The sequence below is a fragment of the Phyllostomus discolor genome, chromosome 11, assembly GCF_004126475.2.
Source record: "Phyllostomus discolor isolate MPI-MPIP mPhyDis1 chromosome 11, mPhyDis1.pri.v3, whole genome shotgun sequence".
In the NCBI taxonomy this organism is placed as follows: domain Eukaryota; kingdom Metazoa; phylum Chordata; class Mammalia; order Chiroptera; family Phyllostomidae; genus Phyllostomus; species Phyllostomus discolor.
The window spans coordinates 54416633-54433526 of record NC_040913.2 but is presented as its reverse complement, the minus strand read 5'-3'; the positions used below and the strand labels follow the sequence as shown (position 1 = coordinate 54433526).

Sequence of the window (16894 nt, the reverse complement as noted above, 5' to 3'; positions counted from 1 at the left end):
TCACCTGAATCATTTTAAATTCTCCCTAAACTATTTTTAAATATATATATATTTATTTATATATATAGTTAAGTAAAATCACTAGCAAACTTCCTAACTTCAGAATTTTAGTATTAGTTACCAAGTACTTATAACACACACTTCACAGCTATAATGACACACCATGGATTACATACAACCTCATATCTGAAGACCAATGACCTAGCGAAATTCTCTCTTCAAGTTTCTATCCACACAACAGTCATTTTCCTACAACCTGATCATGTGTTGCCTATATTACTATTAAAGTGGGGAGATGGGTTTCTATGGACTTTGGCTAAGTTCCCTTCAGTTATCTGTCTTCACTATTCAGCTACTATTTGAATGCTCTCACTCTTTCCAAGTGAGTCAACTAGGGTATAGTATTTTTTAAAAGTCCTCTGTGCTTATGGTTAGCCAGTTTAGATACAGTCCTGATTCTGTTACTTATTAGCAGCATAACTGTTGGCAAGTCACTGCACCTGAGTCTAAGTTTTCTTTTTGTTAAATAGAATTAATATCCAATTTCAATGGTTGCATAAATTAATTGAAATCACATTTGTCAAAGGACTTGTAAAACTACTGTATCATGCATATGTGTATAGAAGTTTAATTATATCAAATTATTAATTTCCTTAACAAGGAAAAAATCTAAACCCCCAAAATACACATAAAAATTATCAGATTTATTTCCCCAAAACACTAATTTTAACTATCTCATTCTCCTTAAAAATCTTCAGTTCCCTTTATACCAGTTTCACCCTTTTCCAGGAGCAGTAGTTTTACTTTTCAAAGCTCTCTCATAAATCCTAAGAATTTCTTTTCTTAATCCCAACAGTCCTCACAGCCTCTCATCATTGTTCTTTTTTGGCTAAGAATACCAGGAGCCCAGAAGAAAAATACAGAATGAAAACAATTCGGAAATAAAATCTGCTCAGCACAGTAAAATTACTGAAAGTTGCTATTTATGAGGGTAATTTGTAGCTTCAGTTTTCCCATGATTTCGACAAAAACAAACAAGACATGGTTTTATTTAAATCCTATACAGTAAGAATTGTATGTAATCTGATCCCACTTCATGTAAATTAAGCCTAAGTAATAATGTCCTATAAAGGAAATTTATAAAATTTAATATGCTTTTACATTTGGCTAACTATACTTTCTAAAGCATAATGAATAAATCCACGAAAAAATTCAACAAATCATTTTTATTCACAGCTAATAACTAAAAACAATATATCAGATAAAGCACAAATAGTTTTTCTATAAAAAATATTATGCTGATCTTTGTTTTTTTCTTTTATTTATACTTGTATTAAATTTATTGTGGTGACATTGGTTAATATAAAGTCATATAGGCTTCAAGTGTACATTACTGTGATACATGATCCATACATTGCATTGTGTACCGATCACCCAAAGTCAAATCACTTTCCATCACTGTGTATTTGGCCCCTTTGACCCTCTACTACCCTTCACCCCCTTCCCTTTGGTAACCACCATACTGTTGTCTGTATCTCTGAGTTTCAGTTCTATATCCCACATATGAGTGAAATCATATGGTTCTCAGCTTTTTATGACTGACTTATTTCACTTAGCATAGTATTCTCAAGGTCCATCCATGTTGTCACAAATGGCAGTATTTTATCGTTTCTCATGGCTGAAGTATTCCTTAGTATATATGTACCATATCTTCTTTATCCAGTCCTCTATCACAGGAAACCTTGGTTGTCTCCACATCTCAGCCACCATGAATAATGCTGCAGTGAACATAGGGATACATATGTCTTGGCAAATAAATGTTTTTTATTTTTTTTTGGTAGATACCCAAAAGAGGGGTTGCTGGATCATAGGTTAACTCTATTTCTATTTTCAGTTTTTTGAGGAACAGGCATATTGTTTTCCATAGAGGTTATACCAGTTTACATTCCCATCAGCAGTGAATAAGGTCCTTTTGTCAGTAATAAAAACAATACAACCAGACATAAATGGGAACTAAACCTCCATATTTTAATAAATTTCAAACTCAAGATATAGTATGACAATAAAGAGAACTCCATAGTATTAAACTTAAAAAATGTTCCAACTTCTACCAGTCTTTCTAGACAAAACTTTCCACTAACATGGTAATCTATCACCACTATGTTGGAAATCACATTTCTAAGAATATACCCAGTTTGGAATAATAACTATCAAATTTCAATAGTTAGTCAACCAACACACAAAAAATGTTTATATGGCATAACAAAATCGGTAAGCAATTTTATTTCTATTTTATTTTTACAGAATTTACCAACTATAAGCAGATATTCCAAAAGGAGCACTTTAAAATGGCATACTCCAATGGGAAAAGATTTTAATGGTAGAAAAATAACATCCCACATAAGAACCTTGTCATGATGTACACACACAAAAAAAGGGTTACTTATCAGTGGGTGCATACTTTCATAGTGAACAAAAATATACAGTAATACTGCCTTCTAGTTACAAAACAGTCCTTTTTATGGTAAGAGAAAATTTTCTTGAAGATTACTGTTTTATAATTTTTAATGTAATAATAATTATTTAATCCTTGAAAAACCTTCACTGAACATAAGTGTAAATCATTAGGTCAAATAACAAAAGTTAAACAAAGACTGATAAGACCAAGTCTCTTACCTCGAGGAGATTAAAATACAAAAACAAAAAAAAAAAGTAACATAATGTGGAAAGCAGTAGACCAAATAGGAATTTGAAAAACATTAAATGCTCCAGAAGACAGAGGAAAGAGATTACTTCTCACCAGAAGGATATGGAAAACTGTCTTGGTAGAAGTAACATGTAAATTGTGCCTTTAAAAATAGACAGTAGTTGGAAATGTGGGAAGAAAAAAAAGGTGTGCCCACTAGGGGGGAAAGTGTAATGAAATGCATGGAACAGGAAAGAGTCAGCCATGTTTGGGAATAGTACATAGTCTGGCATGTCTGAGACACACACTGACAAAGGAAAATGGAGGAGATACGATTAGAAAGAAAATTAGTGAAAAAGGAAGGTAGTCAAATGTTCTACACTATTTTCTCTAATGTGATGCTCCTGATGGAAAGAATCTTTTTTATCTTTATTTACAGAGAATTTGAACTCCTTCATAATATTTTCTTCTCTGAATTGGAGTAATTTGTATAACCTGTCTTATTTTCCACAGGATGACTATGAACTCCTCATGTGCAGGATCCATATCTGATTTATTTTTGTGTCCTTCTCAAATGCCTTGAACATAAATACAATGTATATATTTTTTTAATGACTAAATAAATGCATGCATGAATCTGTTGGCCATGTCATTTAACTTCTGTGGGACTCATTGCTTTTTACAAGGAGTTTGCAAACTTTTTCTATAAAGGGCCATACAGTAAGTATTTCAAGTTTCATGGACTATTCCATTTCTGTTGCAGTTATGCAACTCTGCTGTTGTAGACCAAAAGCAGCCCCAGACCACACATAAATGAATGAGTAGGGCTGTGTGCCAATGAAACTTAATTTACAAACACAGGCAGCAGGCCCCATTTGGCCCATGAACCACAGTTTAGAGACACCTCACCTACACAAACTTAAATTTAACACATTATACTTGTATTCTACAAGTATATTTAAATGTAAGTAGTATACAGAAATCATTTTCTTACATAATGATGAAACCTCAAACAAAATTTCAAACAAAAAGATAAAAAATAGAAAGGTGGCACATAAATAGGAAAAAGTGAACATACTACACAAAACCTGGTGAATCTGGACCTTTGAATAGCTCCACCAAATCTGCACTCTCCAGACACTTGCTGCCATAACCATCTGGGTGACCTTCAGTCACAACCTCTTTAGGCCCTTAATTTTTTTTTGAGTAGGGAGGGTTCCTATTTAATTTTTTAAAATTTTATTTTTAAATTACAATCTACATTCAGTATTATTTTATATTAGTTGCAGGTGTACAGCACAGTGGATAGACAATCATATACCTTACAAAATATTCTCCCAATATTTCCAGTACTCACCTGGCACTACATATAGTTACTATAATATTATTGAATATGCTCTTCATGCCTTAATTTTTAAATAATAAATTGGTCAAAATAATTCTAAGATAGAACTCTATGATATTAAGAATTGCTCCAAATTAAATTTATAGATTTCACATGAAAATTTTATCTGGAAAATGATGATCACATTCATCATAAAAAGTTTGCATCCATGGCAGGACAAAATATAAGTATACCATAGAGCCAAAGTATAACATATCAGAATAATAAACTAAGATAATTTAATACCTACAATAATTGACCTAATAAGCTTTTTGAAATATTGTTCATAATCATATTTTAGTCTCTGAACACTAAGGCTTCAGGACCATCTTGAGTGTAGTTATAAACAGACCTGGAAAGTCAGTTTAATAGTAAATATAGGTTAATTCACCTACCAGGATGGTCATATCAGGAAGATCCTCAGGTCATAATAAAACTTTTCCCAAAATACAGAAGGTAGTAAGGTATAATATTAAATGTCACAATATGTAATAAAAGGGAAAAATAGAATCTTATTCTGGCTCCATATTCTATTCTCATGGTATAATAATTAATAAATCACTGAACTCCTTGATATATTTAGTTTAAATTCTGAAGTTTTTAAATATAAAAGTTAAAATCCATGCAATATATAATAAACTAGGTATAATGGTAATTTAATAACTTTTCCATTTTTATTCTTCAAATCAAGAATTACAGAATAAAAACTGTTCACTTTTCACAAACTATTTTCAAATTGCTGAGTCAGTTAAAATTCTCTAATTCACTACTGCCCATATTTACAAAAGCAACACCATTACACTGCTTTCTAAAATATAAATTAACACCTTCTAGTTCATTACAAACTTACCAAATATTTGGCAAATTCTTTGTTTTCTGAAAGGAATCCATAACCTGGATGTACCTTAGAAATGAAAACAAAAGGCACTTAATTTTATCATGTTGTGAAAACTTGATAAAAGCAAAACAGTGTAGTTGTGTTTACTGTCCAAGATCCCTTGAGTAAGGTTACTTCTCTAACATAGTCATCAGCTCCAACACACATTCCTGAGTAGACTCAAATTCCAAGATAATGCCTATGTTATAATCACTTTAGGCACACTACCTTTGTCTTAACCATAATCAGAGAGATCTATGTATCTTCCTGTCCACCTGCATTTGACTACCTATTCAAAACAACTCACAGTCTCCCTATTTTTTGAGGCTAACTTTAGCGACAAGTTTAAAGAATTTTCTAACAGCTGTTGGATCAAAAAATTATGTTAAAGGAAATCTTTTGCAAGATAGATTTTTTAAATGTTTAATTCCTTTTCTTTACAGTAGGGAATGCTAACTTCTAGAACCCTAGTTACAAGTCAACTAACATATTTTATTCCTGATGACAGTAATGTACTCAGCCATTATCCACAGGGCAGTTTCTGTTAAATCTAACTAAAATTAAAGTTCAGCTTATACTATTTTTTGTACTCTGAATGCTCTTTTCTTCTGATATCTACTTTCTTTCCCTCCTCACCCCATTTCTCCATTCATAACCTCTTTATGCTATGCTATCTATGCAAGCCACACTGCTATACTCTAAACTCTATCATCCTGTTCTAATTAAGTGATTTTTGCTTCTACCACATGGGCCAAACATAAATTTACTGAATTAAATAAATACTGAATAGATTTCTGGTGAAGCAATTCTAGTATGAGGAAAGTCAAATTTCTGAAGAGGCTAGTATCATAATCTAGAAGTAATTATACATCCAAGGTTTTTAAGTGCTGGACCAAGCTTTATAAAAATGGTACAGAATAATCTAAACTACTGCAGCACAGGATAAGAGTTTTACTCCACCAATCTCATTTTATATAAACATTCAACTAAACATCAAAATCGCATTCTGACCAGCTATAGTTAAAAGAGTTTTACCTTCATTAACTCTGCTAATAAACTGTAAACATCCATAATATGAGTTCATGAATTCAGCTTCTTATTTATACATCCATTTCTTTCCAAAGAAATGTGAACACTAATTGAAGCACTCCAGGTTACTTGCTGGTGTTGGCTGCTGCCATTCAATTTTAGAGATAACTCTGCACAGTTTTAAGATTATATATAATCAGTTCTCTGATATTAACACACACGCACACAACAGCAACAACAAAACACTATTCCTGATGTCAGAAACCAACCAGTCTTTTCCTTGGATTCCACTTCATTCAAACAGAATTGGGGATGTGTGGAGAATTACTGATTTCTCCATGTAAGTTACATATATCCTACTGACATGATCAAACTAAAGTCATTTTGAATAACAATGTTGATATTTCTGGAAGTATACTAGGTACACATAATTTTTAAATGATTAAAATAGAATTTAAACATGGGCTTTTTGGATCCTGTTTATAATACAGAATGTTGTTTAATGCTCTTCCTATAATGAAAGGGTTAATGCTCAAAACTAATTGGGATTTTTTTCCCTAGCAAATTTGGAAATGAACTGAAACTGCTCCCTGGTGTGAAAGCTGAATCCAGCAGCCACCTGCAGGATCAGCAACCAACACTGCCAGATGCCACAAAGCCTTTGATTTCCAGTAGCAAATTCAGTCACATTTAACTCATGTGACATGAACTAACTGCAAAAGCATTTTCAATCATTCTTTCTTATTTTTTTTAAGATACAAATTCTAGCTTTCTGCTCACTATATACAAAACAGCTGCAGTAGACAGACTCATTCAGACTCACAGCTTGGGCCCTGGTTTTCTTAATGGCTTCCATGATGGCATCCATGTTGAGGTAGCTCTTACTGGTGGGAGCTGGGCCAACACAGACAGCCTCATCCGCCATTTTCACATGAACCTGAAAAGACACATCTCTGCATTAACAGATGCTCCCAGCAAAAGAAACTAACATCATCTGCAAGTATACACAACATTGCAATGATTGTTTCACTACCATTTATGTAGTCAGATCTCTTTTTGAATATGCACTAAAAAGTAACAATGGAACAAATAAGTTCAGGAACTATATTTAACCATGCTTACAATTATTACAAGCCTGATCCACTGTATAACCAAATGTTTTCCAAAATATTCCTCACCAATTTGATTAAGTGAAATCACAGCAAATAACTTTGGCCTCTAATTTGGTTCCATTATATATATATATCTTATATCAAAACCACCCTGTTAATGTAGGTAGGGTAGCTCAATATTTTAAAAACAAGTACTCATGCCCAGTTCTAAACAAGCTCCCCAGGAAGTAGGAATAATTAAAGGTACTGAATGAAGGGAAGAACTGAGTGTCCCTGCACAGCATTGGGTCAGCACCAGGCACAATTAAAGCCCAGGATTAAAGAGTTCAGTATCACCACTCATGAATCAGAAAATCTTGGGAATCATTTAAATACTCACATTTAATCCTCATCCATTTTTACCTTTATTCCTGAAACAACTGATATGTGCATTAGTGTGCTAAATCTACTAAAACCTCAGGAATATTTGCTCCATTTTTCAATACTACTCACTCTACAATGGTTTAACTCTATTTTTGCTTAATACAGGCCACACATTCAATACCGAAAAGAGTAAGCTGTTTACTCCTAAAAGAAATCTATTCTTTTACAAATATGAAGCCATTCATATACTTTTGTTTTGGGGGGTTTTTTTGGTTTTTTTTTTAAAGATTTTATTTTTATTTATTTTTAGAGAGGGAAGGGAGGGAGGGGAGAGAGAGAGAGGGATTCAATGTGCAGTTGCTGGGGGTTCTGGCCTGCAACCCAGGCATGTACCCTGGCTGGGAATCGAACCTGGGACACTTTGGTTCCCAGCCCGCGCTCAATCCACTGAGCTACGCCAGCCAGGGCTGTTTTTTGTTTTTTAAAATATATTTTATTGATTATGCTATTACAGTTGTCACATTACCCACCCCCCTATTCCCCTCCACTCTGCATACCCTCTCCCACCCACATTCCCCACTCTAGTTCATGTCCATGTGTCATAAGCTCTTTAGCTTCTACATTTCCCACACTATTCTTGCCCTCCCCCTGTCTGTTTTCTACCTACCATCTATGCTACTTATTCTCTGTACCTTTTCCCCCACTCTCTTCCTCCCACAACCCTGCTGCTAAGCCTCCATGTGATCACCATTTCTATGGTTCTGTTCCTGTTCTAGTAGTTTGCTTAGTTTGTTTTTGTTTTTCTTTTTGTGTGGTTGTTAATAAGTGTGAGTTTGCTGTCATTTTACTGTACATGTATTTTATCTTCTTTTCCTTAGATAAATCCCTTTAACATTTCATATAATAAGGACTTGGTGATGATGAACTCCTTTAACTTGACCTTATCTGAGAAGCACTTTATCTGCCCTTCCATTCCAAATGAGAGCTTTGCTGGATAGAGCAATCTTGGATGTAGGTCCTTGTCTTTCATGACTTGGAATACTTTTTTCCAGCCCCTTCTTGCCTGCAAGGTCTCTCTTGAGAAATCAGCTGACAGTCTGATGGGAACTCCTTTGTAGGTTACTATCTCCTTATCTCTTGCTGCTTTTAAGATTCTCTCTTAGCCCTGGCTGGTGCAGCTCAGTGGATTGAGTGTGGGTTGCGAACCAAATTGTCGCAGGTTCGATTCCCAGGCAGGGTACATGCCTGGGTTGCAGGCCATGACCCCCAGCAACTGCACATTGATGTTTCTCTCTCTCTATCTCCCTCCCTTCTGTCTCTAAAAATAAATTAATTAATTTAAAAAAAGATTCTCTCTTTATCTTTCATGTTGGGTAATGTAATTATGATGTGCCTTGGTGTGTTCCTCCTTGGGTCCAACTTCTTTGGAACTCTCTGAGCTTCCTGGACTTCCTGGACTTCCTGGAAGTCTACTTCCTTTGCCAGAATGGGGAAATTCTCCTTTATTATTTGTTCAAATAACTTTTCCTCATATTGCTCTTCCTCTTCTCCTTCTGGTACCCCTATAATTTGGATGTTGGAATGTTTAAAGATGTCCTGGAGGTTCCTAAGCCTCTCCTCATTTTTTTTGAATTATTGTCTCTTCATTCTTTTCTGATTGTATGTTTTTTTCTTCCTTCTGGTCCACCCCATTGATTTGAGTCCCAGTTTCCTTTGCACCACTATTGGTTCCCTGTGCATTTTTCTTCATTTCACTTAGCATAGCCTTCATTTTTTTCATCTAATTTGCAACCAAATTCAACCAATTCTGTGAGCATCCTGATCACTAGTGCTTTGAACTGTACATCTGAAAGGTTGGCTATCTCTCGGTTGCTTAGTTGTATTTGTTCTGGGGCTTTGACCTGTTTTTCTATTTGGGCCATTTTTTTTTGGTCTTTTCGCACCTGTTATGTAGTGAGGGCCAGGGCCTTAGGTGTTCACAAGGGTGGGGCAACCCAGTTGCTGGGTTGTGATTTGTATATGGGGGCAGGGTCCGAGAGGGAACAATTGCACTTGCTCTGCTCTCCATCAGACTTCAGTCCCTTTCACCACTTTCCCCAAGCAAACTGGGCCTTTCTGGTGCTAATTCCCATATGGGTGGGCTTGTGTACATTCTAGGACCCTGTGAGTCTCTAACGAACTCTCCAGTGAGGCTGAGAGTCTCTCCCTGTGCCTCAACCCCCACAGGTATTTTCAATCAGTTCCCAGAGGCTCTATTTCCTGGTCCTGGGACCCTGGTACTTCCCAGTCCACCAGCCGCCTTGCACGCAGTGCCTTGCTTCACAATCACTGCCTCGCTGGGTCTGCCTATTGCCATCCCGCACCCAGGGTTTGCCAGCCACTGCCTGCACACCCAGAGTCGACCCACTGTGGTCTTGCATGCCCAGGATGCCTTACACACCTAGTCCCACTGCTCTTTGTTCCGGGACCCCTCTCCGCCCAGCTGCCCGACTTCACCCCTCCTACCAGTCTGGATGAACACGCCTATTTTCACTCCTTGGTTGTCTGACTTCCATACAGTTCAATTTCTTTTCAGTTCTGGTTGTTATTCTGTTTCTAAATTGTTGTTGTCCCTATCTTGGTTGTGCAAGGAAGCATAGTGTGTCTACTTATACCTCCATCTTGGCTGGAAGTCTCCCCATTAATATAGTTTTGAAATGGTTTTTCCTAATAATTTTCCAGTTTAAGGAACTCTCAATCAGTTTCAATTTATTTCACAAGGCAGATATAAACACAGGAATATATACATACACCTGGACATTTGTAACCCACCCTACAACCCCCACCAAAAGTCTAAGGTGGCAAATACTTCCATGTATTGCTTCAGTTGTGAAATAATTTTTAAAGATATACTTTATTTTAAAAGAGATCTATAAAAAAAGTAAACCAAGAATGTTGTCTTTAGAAAGTTCAGATTTCTCTTTATCAATTCAATATATATTTTCCAATTAAGTAAAACATTATGTTATATATTAAATGTTAAAGAAACCCTATCTGAGGAATTTACAGATCAATATTTTAATATAAAATATTCAAATGAATATACTCTTCAATTTCTTTAAGAATATCCACTTCAAACAAAGGGAGCATGCTCACAAAGGGATCCTAAATATTTCCACATTCAAAGCAAGGTTCTCCTTGTGATTATCCTTGCTTATTCTCAACTTCATATTGTTCTCCTTCCCACAGATCACAACACCCACTCCTCTACTACCCTGTGTGCAGTTCAGATCCTATTACTAATTAGCAATTTTGTTGCTGTAACTGGTTTTGGGGTTTTTCCTATAAAAAAGAAACTGAGTATTAAACAATCATTTTTAAAAAGAAAGCATGATACCATATATAGAGGACCCTAAAGATCCCCCCAAAAACTACTAGAACTGATCAATTAATTCAGTAAAGTTACAGGATACAAAATAAATATTCAGAAATCAGTTGCATTTCTACACACCAATAATAAATATTAGAAAGAGAAACTAAGAAAACAATCCCATTTATAATTGCATCAAAAATAATAAAATACCCTGTAATAAATTTAACCAAGGATGTAAAATATTCCTATACATGGAAAATTATGACACTGAAGAAAGAAATTGATGTTTTATAGCAATAACTGGAAGCATATACCATGTTCATGGATAGGAAGAACTAACATGATTAAAACATCCATACTACCCAAAGCAATCTATAGATTCAATGCAATTCCTATCAAGATACCAATGGCATTTTTTGCAGAATGAGAACAAATATTTCAAAAATTTACATGAACCAAAAAAGACTCTAAATAGTCCCAGGGATCTTGAGAAAGAAGAACAAAGTTGGAGGAATTGTACTACCTGATATCAAACTATACTACAAGGCCACAGTAATCAAACCAGCATATTATTGATATAAAAACAGACATATAAATCACTGGAACAGAATAGAGAGTCTAGAAATAAACCCATACCTCTATGGTCAATTAATAATTGACAAAGGTAGCAATGGGGTAAGGATAGTCTATTCAATAAATGGTGTTGAGAAAATTGGACGGACACATGCAGAAAAATGAAAATAGACCACCTCCTTACACCATACACAAGAAGGCCCTGGCTGGTGTGGCTCAGTGGATTGAGCACCAGCTTGAGAACCAAAGGGTTGCTGTCAATTCCCAGTCTAGGTCACATGCCTGGGTTGCAGGCCAGGTCCCCAGCATTGGGGAGCATGACAGGCAACCACATATTGATGTTTCTCTCCCTCTTTCTCCCTCTCTTCCCCTCTCTGAAAGTAAATAAAAATAATAATAAAAATAAAAAAATTTAAAAAGAATAAATTCAAAGGATTAAAGACTTAAGTGTAAGACCTGATCATAAAACTCATATAAGTAAACATAGGCAGTAAAATCTCAGACATTTCTCACAGCAATATTTTTTTGATTATCTTGTTGCACAAAGGAAACAAAGGAAAAAATAAACAAATGGGGTTACATCAAACTAAAAAGCTTTTGTGCATTGTGTGGTACAAGTCTAACTACACAAAATTAAATCTTTTCCAATCTTATCAGTACATATGGGAATTGAGGGTTGTCTGGGGGAAAAAATTAAAAGATATACACATGCATACATGTGTATATTTATATGTCCAAAATTGCTATAATAAATATGCATCAAAAAGTAAAAAGGAGACTCCTAATTGTATTTTGACTTATTTCCAGTATTTTCTCTAAATATACTTTTATAACCATTTATATTACATATACAAATTTGTATCCTTTTATTTTTTAATATCATAATAGACATTTTTTCCTATGTTATCACAAACTCTTTGTAATCATACTGATAATGTAGCTCAAAGCCTAACATATTTTAGATGACTGATATTGGTCAAATAAACAGTCAAATAAATTAAACATCAAAAGCAGATCAAGACTGCTTATGGACTTTACAAAGAAAGGAAAAACACATGCTATTTCTAAAGGTTGGTTGGTTTCCGTTCTTCTATCTCTCAGAAACAAACCTTACTTTAGCATATAAAAGTATATTAGCAGCACAACAATCCCACAGTCTAGACCAGGGTCAGTACTAGCAAAAATGCTGGACAAAATCATTTGAGAGAAAAAACTAGACTCCTCTGCTGCCTCAGTACCCAAGGAGATATGAATAAGTCAAGTATAAAAGAATGGCTTAGAAGGCTTTGAAAATTTCAATTTTGCTGTTATTGTTGTATTAAAGTGTGAGGTGATTTCTTTACCTTAATAATACAAAGCAAACTATTCAAGCACCACAGATGCTTTTTGTAAAAATTACTGACTTACTTGACTAAATTGACTAGAGGTATTCAAGTTTAAAAAATTTCCACATCTTGAAAACTATAAATTTCTTTTTATACACTACAGTGGTATACACATAACAATCATGAAAAGTTTACACTAAAGTAAACTAATCAATTGACTAGGATATTGCTGGCTACACTTTCAGAAAGAAATAAAGTTTTAAGTACTATGATTTGAAGTAAAGCAGTCAATCTGCACAAACTTTTCCAAAAAAAAAGTTTCCAATAGAGGTTTTTAAAAATTATTAGTTTCTTCCTCACATGTTTAATTTTCTATTTGGGAAATTTTTATTCTTTAAAGAGAAGAATATCACTTATATCAGAGTGTGTTTTACAAATTACAGGGCCAGAAAAAAATTATCATCCTTTTTGATGTCTTAAAATTTAATTTAAATGCTTGAATGTAAAAGATTAAAAATCGTAAATTTTTAAACTGCAAATTTTAAAACTTTGCAATTTGTGGAAATTTTACATTAATCCATTAGATGCCTAAAGTATGCTGACGAGACAATGTGCTTGGTTCCTATCCTTATCAAACAGATTCAATCCTACTTAGTGTTAAAAAGTAGGTTAGACCAGATCTGTGTGAAAGCTTTTAAATACCTTCTAAACTGGTACAGACAGAGAAACAGAAGATAGGCAACTCTGAAGTTTTTTTCATGCTGGGAGATTTCTTGACACCTATCACTTCAACAAGATCTGTAATCACATGGGCATTATTTAAAATGAGCATGAATATTTGAATTTTCCTTGTGATACCCTTCAGTGCAGACAATGGGTAGAGCACTGGGAGGATGACACAGTAAAGTTAAATGTGCTCCTTGCCTGAGAACAGCAGTTCCTCAAATAATCTGACCAGACTTCAGTATTCACCAAACCTAGCCAAATTCTCTAACATTACCAACAAAAATTACTCTTAAAAACTGAAAAGTTAAATAAAGAAAGGAATGCCAATTCCATCCATCTTACTTTGGGGAACAGAAAAAGTTAATTTTCAAACATCCAGTTGAAATCCTATTTCTGAAGAGAAAAAAAGAAAAGAACCCTTCTCTCTATTTTATACAAAGTGCCTAAAAGTCTCCAAAGACTTATCCAAATGTCAAGAGACTAATATTCTGGCACATTGTTTCTAGATAGGCAATTTGATTCCTAGAAAATTATGATTCTGTTTATGTCAGTAAATAATACATTCATTTTTATTTCACTTTGTAAAACTTAATGTTTAGCACCATGACATATTTATGCATGATTATTTTTTGATGGCAGAATTAGTGACTTTACTATTTTTCCTGTACTATAATTATGTAATTGTCAAAGTGGTAAAACCAAAAATGTAAAACTACAGGAAAAAAGAAAACAAGGTTTTGTTATTTGCAAAACTCCCAATGCATTTTCTACAATCTAATTTTTACATCACAAAAGGGAACCAATCCTGAATCAATTCTAGAACAAAAACAAAGTTTTATGTAGCCTCTATTTGGCAGAAATGCATTTATGAGGGTACTATAAACAAATGAATGAAAAGCAATATGACTAGAACCATACTCTCATTCTACTGACCCATGGTAAAAGCATCAAGGGAAAGATGAAAGGGATGAAAGGGGGAGGATATATCAAGTATGATGAGAGCAAAAGCAATGTCAGTGTGTAGAGACACAATGAAATGGATAGAGAAATAGGGATAAAGGTGTGTGTTGGCCAGGGTCAGGTGCGGGGACAGAGGTGGTGTGCAGGGAGGGCAGGGGAAGTTTATATGGTTACTTGTAAAAGTTGGAAGAGGTGATGATAGCTGAGAAAGAGTTTAACAGCTCTTTTAGCCTAGGAAAATCTTGAACAAATGCATTTCGGAGAGAATCTAGGGAATGGAAGAAGCTAAAAACACCTGCAAGGTGACATAATTCACAGTATAAGGTTTCTGTTGAGCAGTGGCAAAGCTAAGTGGTATGGGAAGGCAAGGGATAGGGCAGGATAAGGGGAAAGAACTCATTTTCTCCCACACAATACAATAAATAGAAGCAAACCAGGATTTAAAAAGAAAAAAAGAGAAAGAAGAGACAGAAAGAAGGAAAAAAGAAAAGAAAATCAGGAAAGACAGAAGACAGACAGATAGACAGAATGCCTGCTATGCAGTCCAAGACAAGCTTCTAGAGCCTCTATTCCCCAATCACTGTGTGGCCCAGAAGCTCTTCTCTATAGAAATTCTCAAGCCACAACTGCAAAAGGATGCCAAGACTAGATATAAATACAGGTAGTATGTATCTGGTGGAAGAAATTAAAGGTTCTGTCCTTTGTCAGTTTCTATCAGGTTGACCAAAAAGTCTGCTACATTTTTTTCATAAAATAAAAGACATTTTTCATTTTCATTTTCACCAATAAATTTATTGATCAGGACATTTTGAGTATATTAGCTACCTCCTGCTATTGGCTTCTAGTGGTCAGAAGCCTGAGATGCCACTAAACATCTTCCCATGCGTAAGATAGCCCACAGCAAATAATTATTTGGCCGAAATGTCAATAGTACCAACAGACTTTGCAAATAATTTTTAACACATTTGATCAGTCACAGGACACAGCACAAATCTTTATCTTTGTGTTTCTGTTGCATTTTTACCTTTCTTGAAGTAATAAAGCATAATACACCAAAACTTATGCATATATTCTTCCATCTCCAATATTAAAATGACTGCACAAAAATTCACCAATTTTTATATTTTTTTAAATTCATACTGACATGACAGCTATTGCAAGACAATCTAATACAATTGTTTTGAGTGACATTAAAGACAACTAAGTGCTAATAGAGCCATCGTACAGAAAAAAAGTAACAATTTTTTAGCCAACCTAATATTTTATCTGTGAAGCAACAGATAAGATCTCCTTCTAACAGAAAGAGTAATTGGCAGTGTAAAAACAGAAAATCATCGGGAGCATGGGAAAGGAAATTTTTAGGAGAAATCTAGTAAGACTGTCAGTGTTAATGTTCTTAAATGGTTTCTTTTGTTATAAAAGAACTTAGGCCAACAAAATGGTATACCCTCTTTGGAAAACAGAATGGAGGATCCTCAAAAAGTTAAAAATAGAATTGCCATGTGTTCCAACAATCCCACTTCTGGGTATATCCAAAATAAGATCTCAAGGAGATATCAGCATTCCCAGATTTACTAATATGTGAAAACAAATGTCCATCAAGAGATGAATAGATAGCCCTGGCTGGTGTGGCTCAGTGGATTGAGCGCCAGCCTGTGAATCAAAGGGTTGCTGGTTCTATTCCCAGTCAGGGAACATGCCTGGGTTGCAGGCCAGGTGAGGTCCCCAGTAGTGGGTGTGAGAGAGGTAACCACACACTGATGTCTCTCTCCCTCTCTTCCCCTCTGTCTTAAATAAATAAATAAAATCTTTAGGAAAAAAAGAGATGAATAGATAAAGAAAGTGTGCTATATATATGCAATGAAATACTATGCAGCTATTAAAAAGAAAGAAATTCTGCAGTATATGACAACATGGATGGACCTTGAGGACACTCTACTATGTGAAATAAGTAGACACAGAAATTAAAATACTGCATGATTCCACTTACATGAAGTATCTAAAATAATCAAACTTATGATATCAAAAACTGGAATGCTGGTTACCAGTGGCTAGGAAGAGGAGTAAATGAGGAGTTATTAATCAACAGGCATAAACTCTCAGTTAAGTAAGATGAATAAGCACTAGAGATGTGTTGTACAACACTGTACCTATAGTCATCAATAATGTCATACACTTAAAATTTATGAAAAGGATAGATGTCATGTTGAGTATTCTTACCACAATAAAAAATTGTTTTAAACAAAAAAATGAACAAACAAACTTAGGCGACTTTGGTCATGCATAATATTTAAATTCTTTTCAGAGATGATAGTGGGTAACAAAGAAGTTTAAGATGGTGAGGGTTAGCTACTCCCTTACCCTGTATCTTCCTAAAAAAGTTACAGTAAAAACAATTCTCAGTCCAAATTCCTCCACACATACAGACAAAACTAAGCAAACATTTCTCAACAAGACAGCAAAAAAAAGCTCATATAACCTGTTCCATATGGTACATACAGTCCCAA

At 34.7% G+C, this 16894-nt stretch overlaps 1 protein-coding gene across 2 annotated transcripts in view; it reads right to left on the bottom strand.

Annotated features, from left to right (window-relative positions):
- Nucleotides 1-16894, bottom strand: part of PCCA (propionyl-CoA carboxylase subunit alpha) — a 488979-nt gene that overhangs the window by 412750 nt on the left and 59335 nt on the right. For both annotated transcript variants that reach the window (XM_028526281.1, XM_028526274.2), the window contains exons 5-6: nt 6800-6913; nt 4921-4974 (exon numbers count right to left, since the gene is read on the bottom strand). Coding sequence is in view for 1 of the 2 variants with exons in the window: in XM_028526274.2 (XP_028382075.1) it covers nt 4921-4974; nt 6800-6913 (168 nt within the window). In the remaining variant the exon portion in view is untranslated. The remainder of the gene's footprint in view (nt 1-4920; nt 4975-6799; nt 6914-16894) is intronic.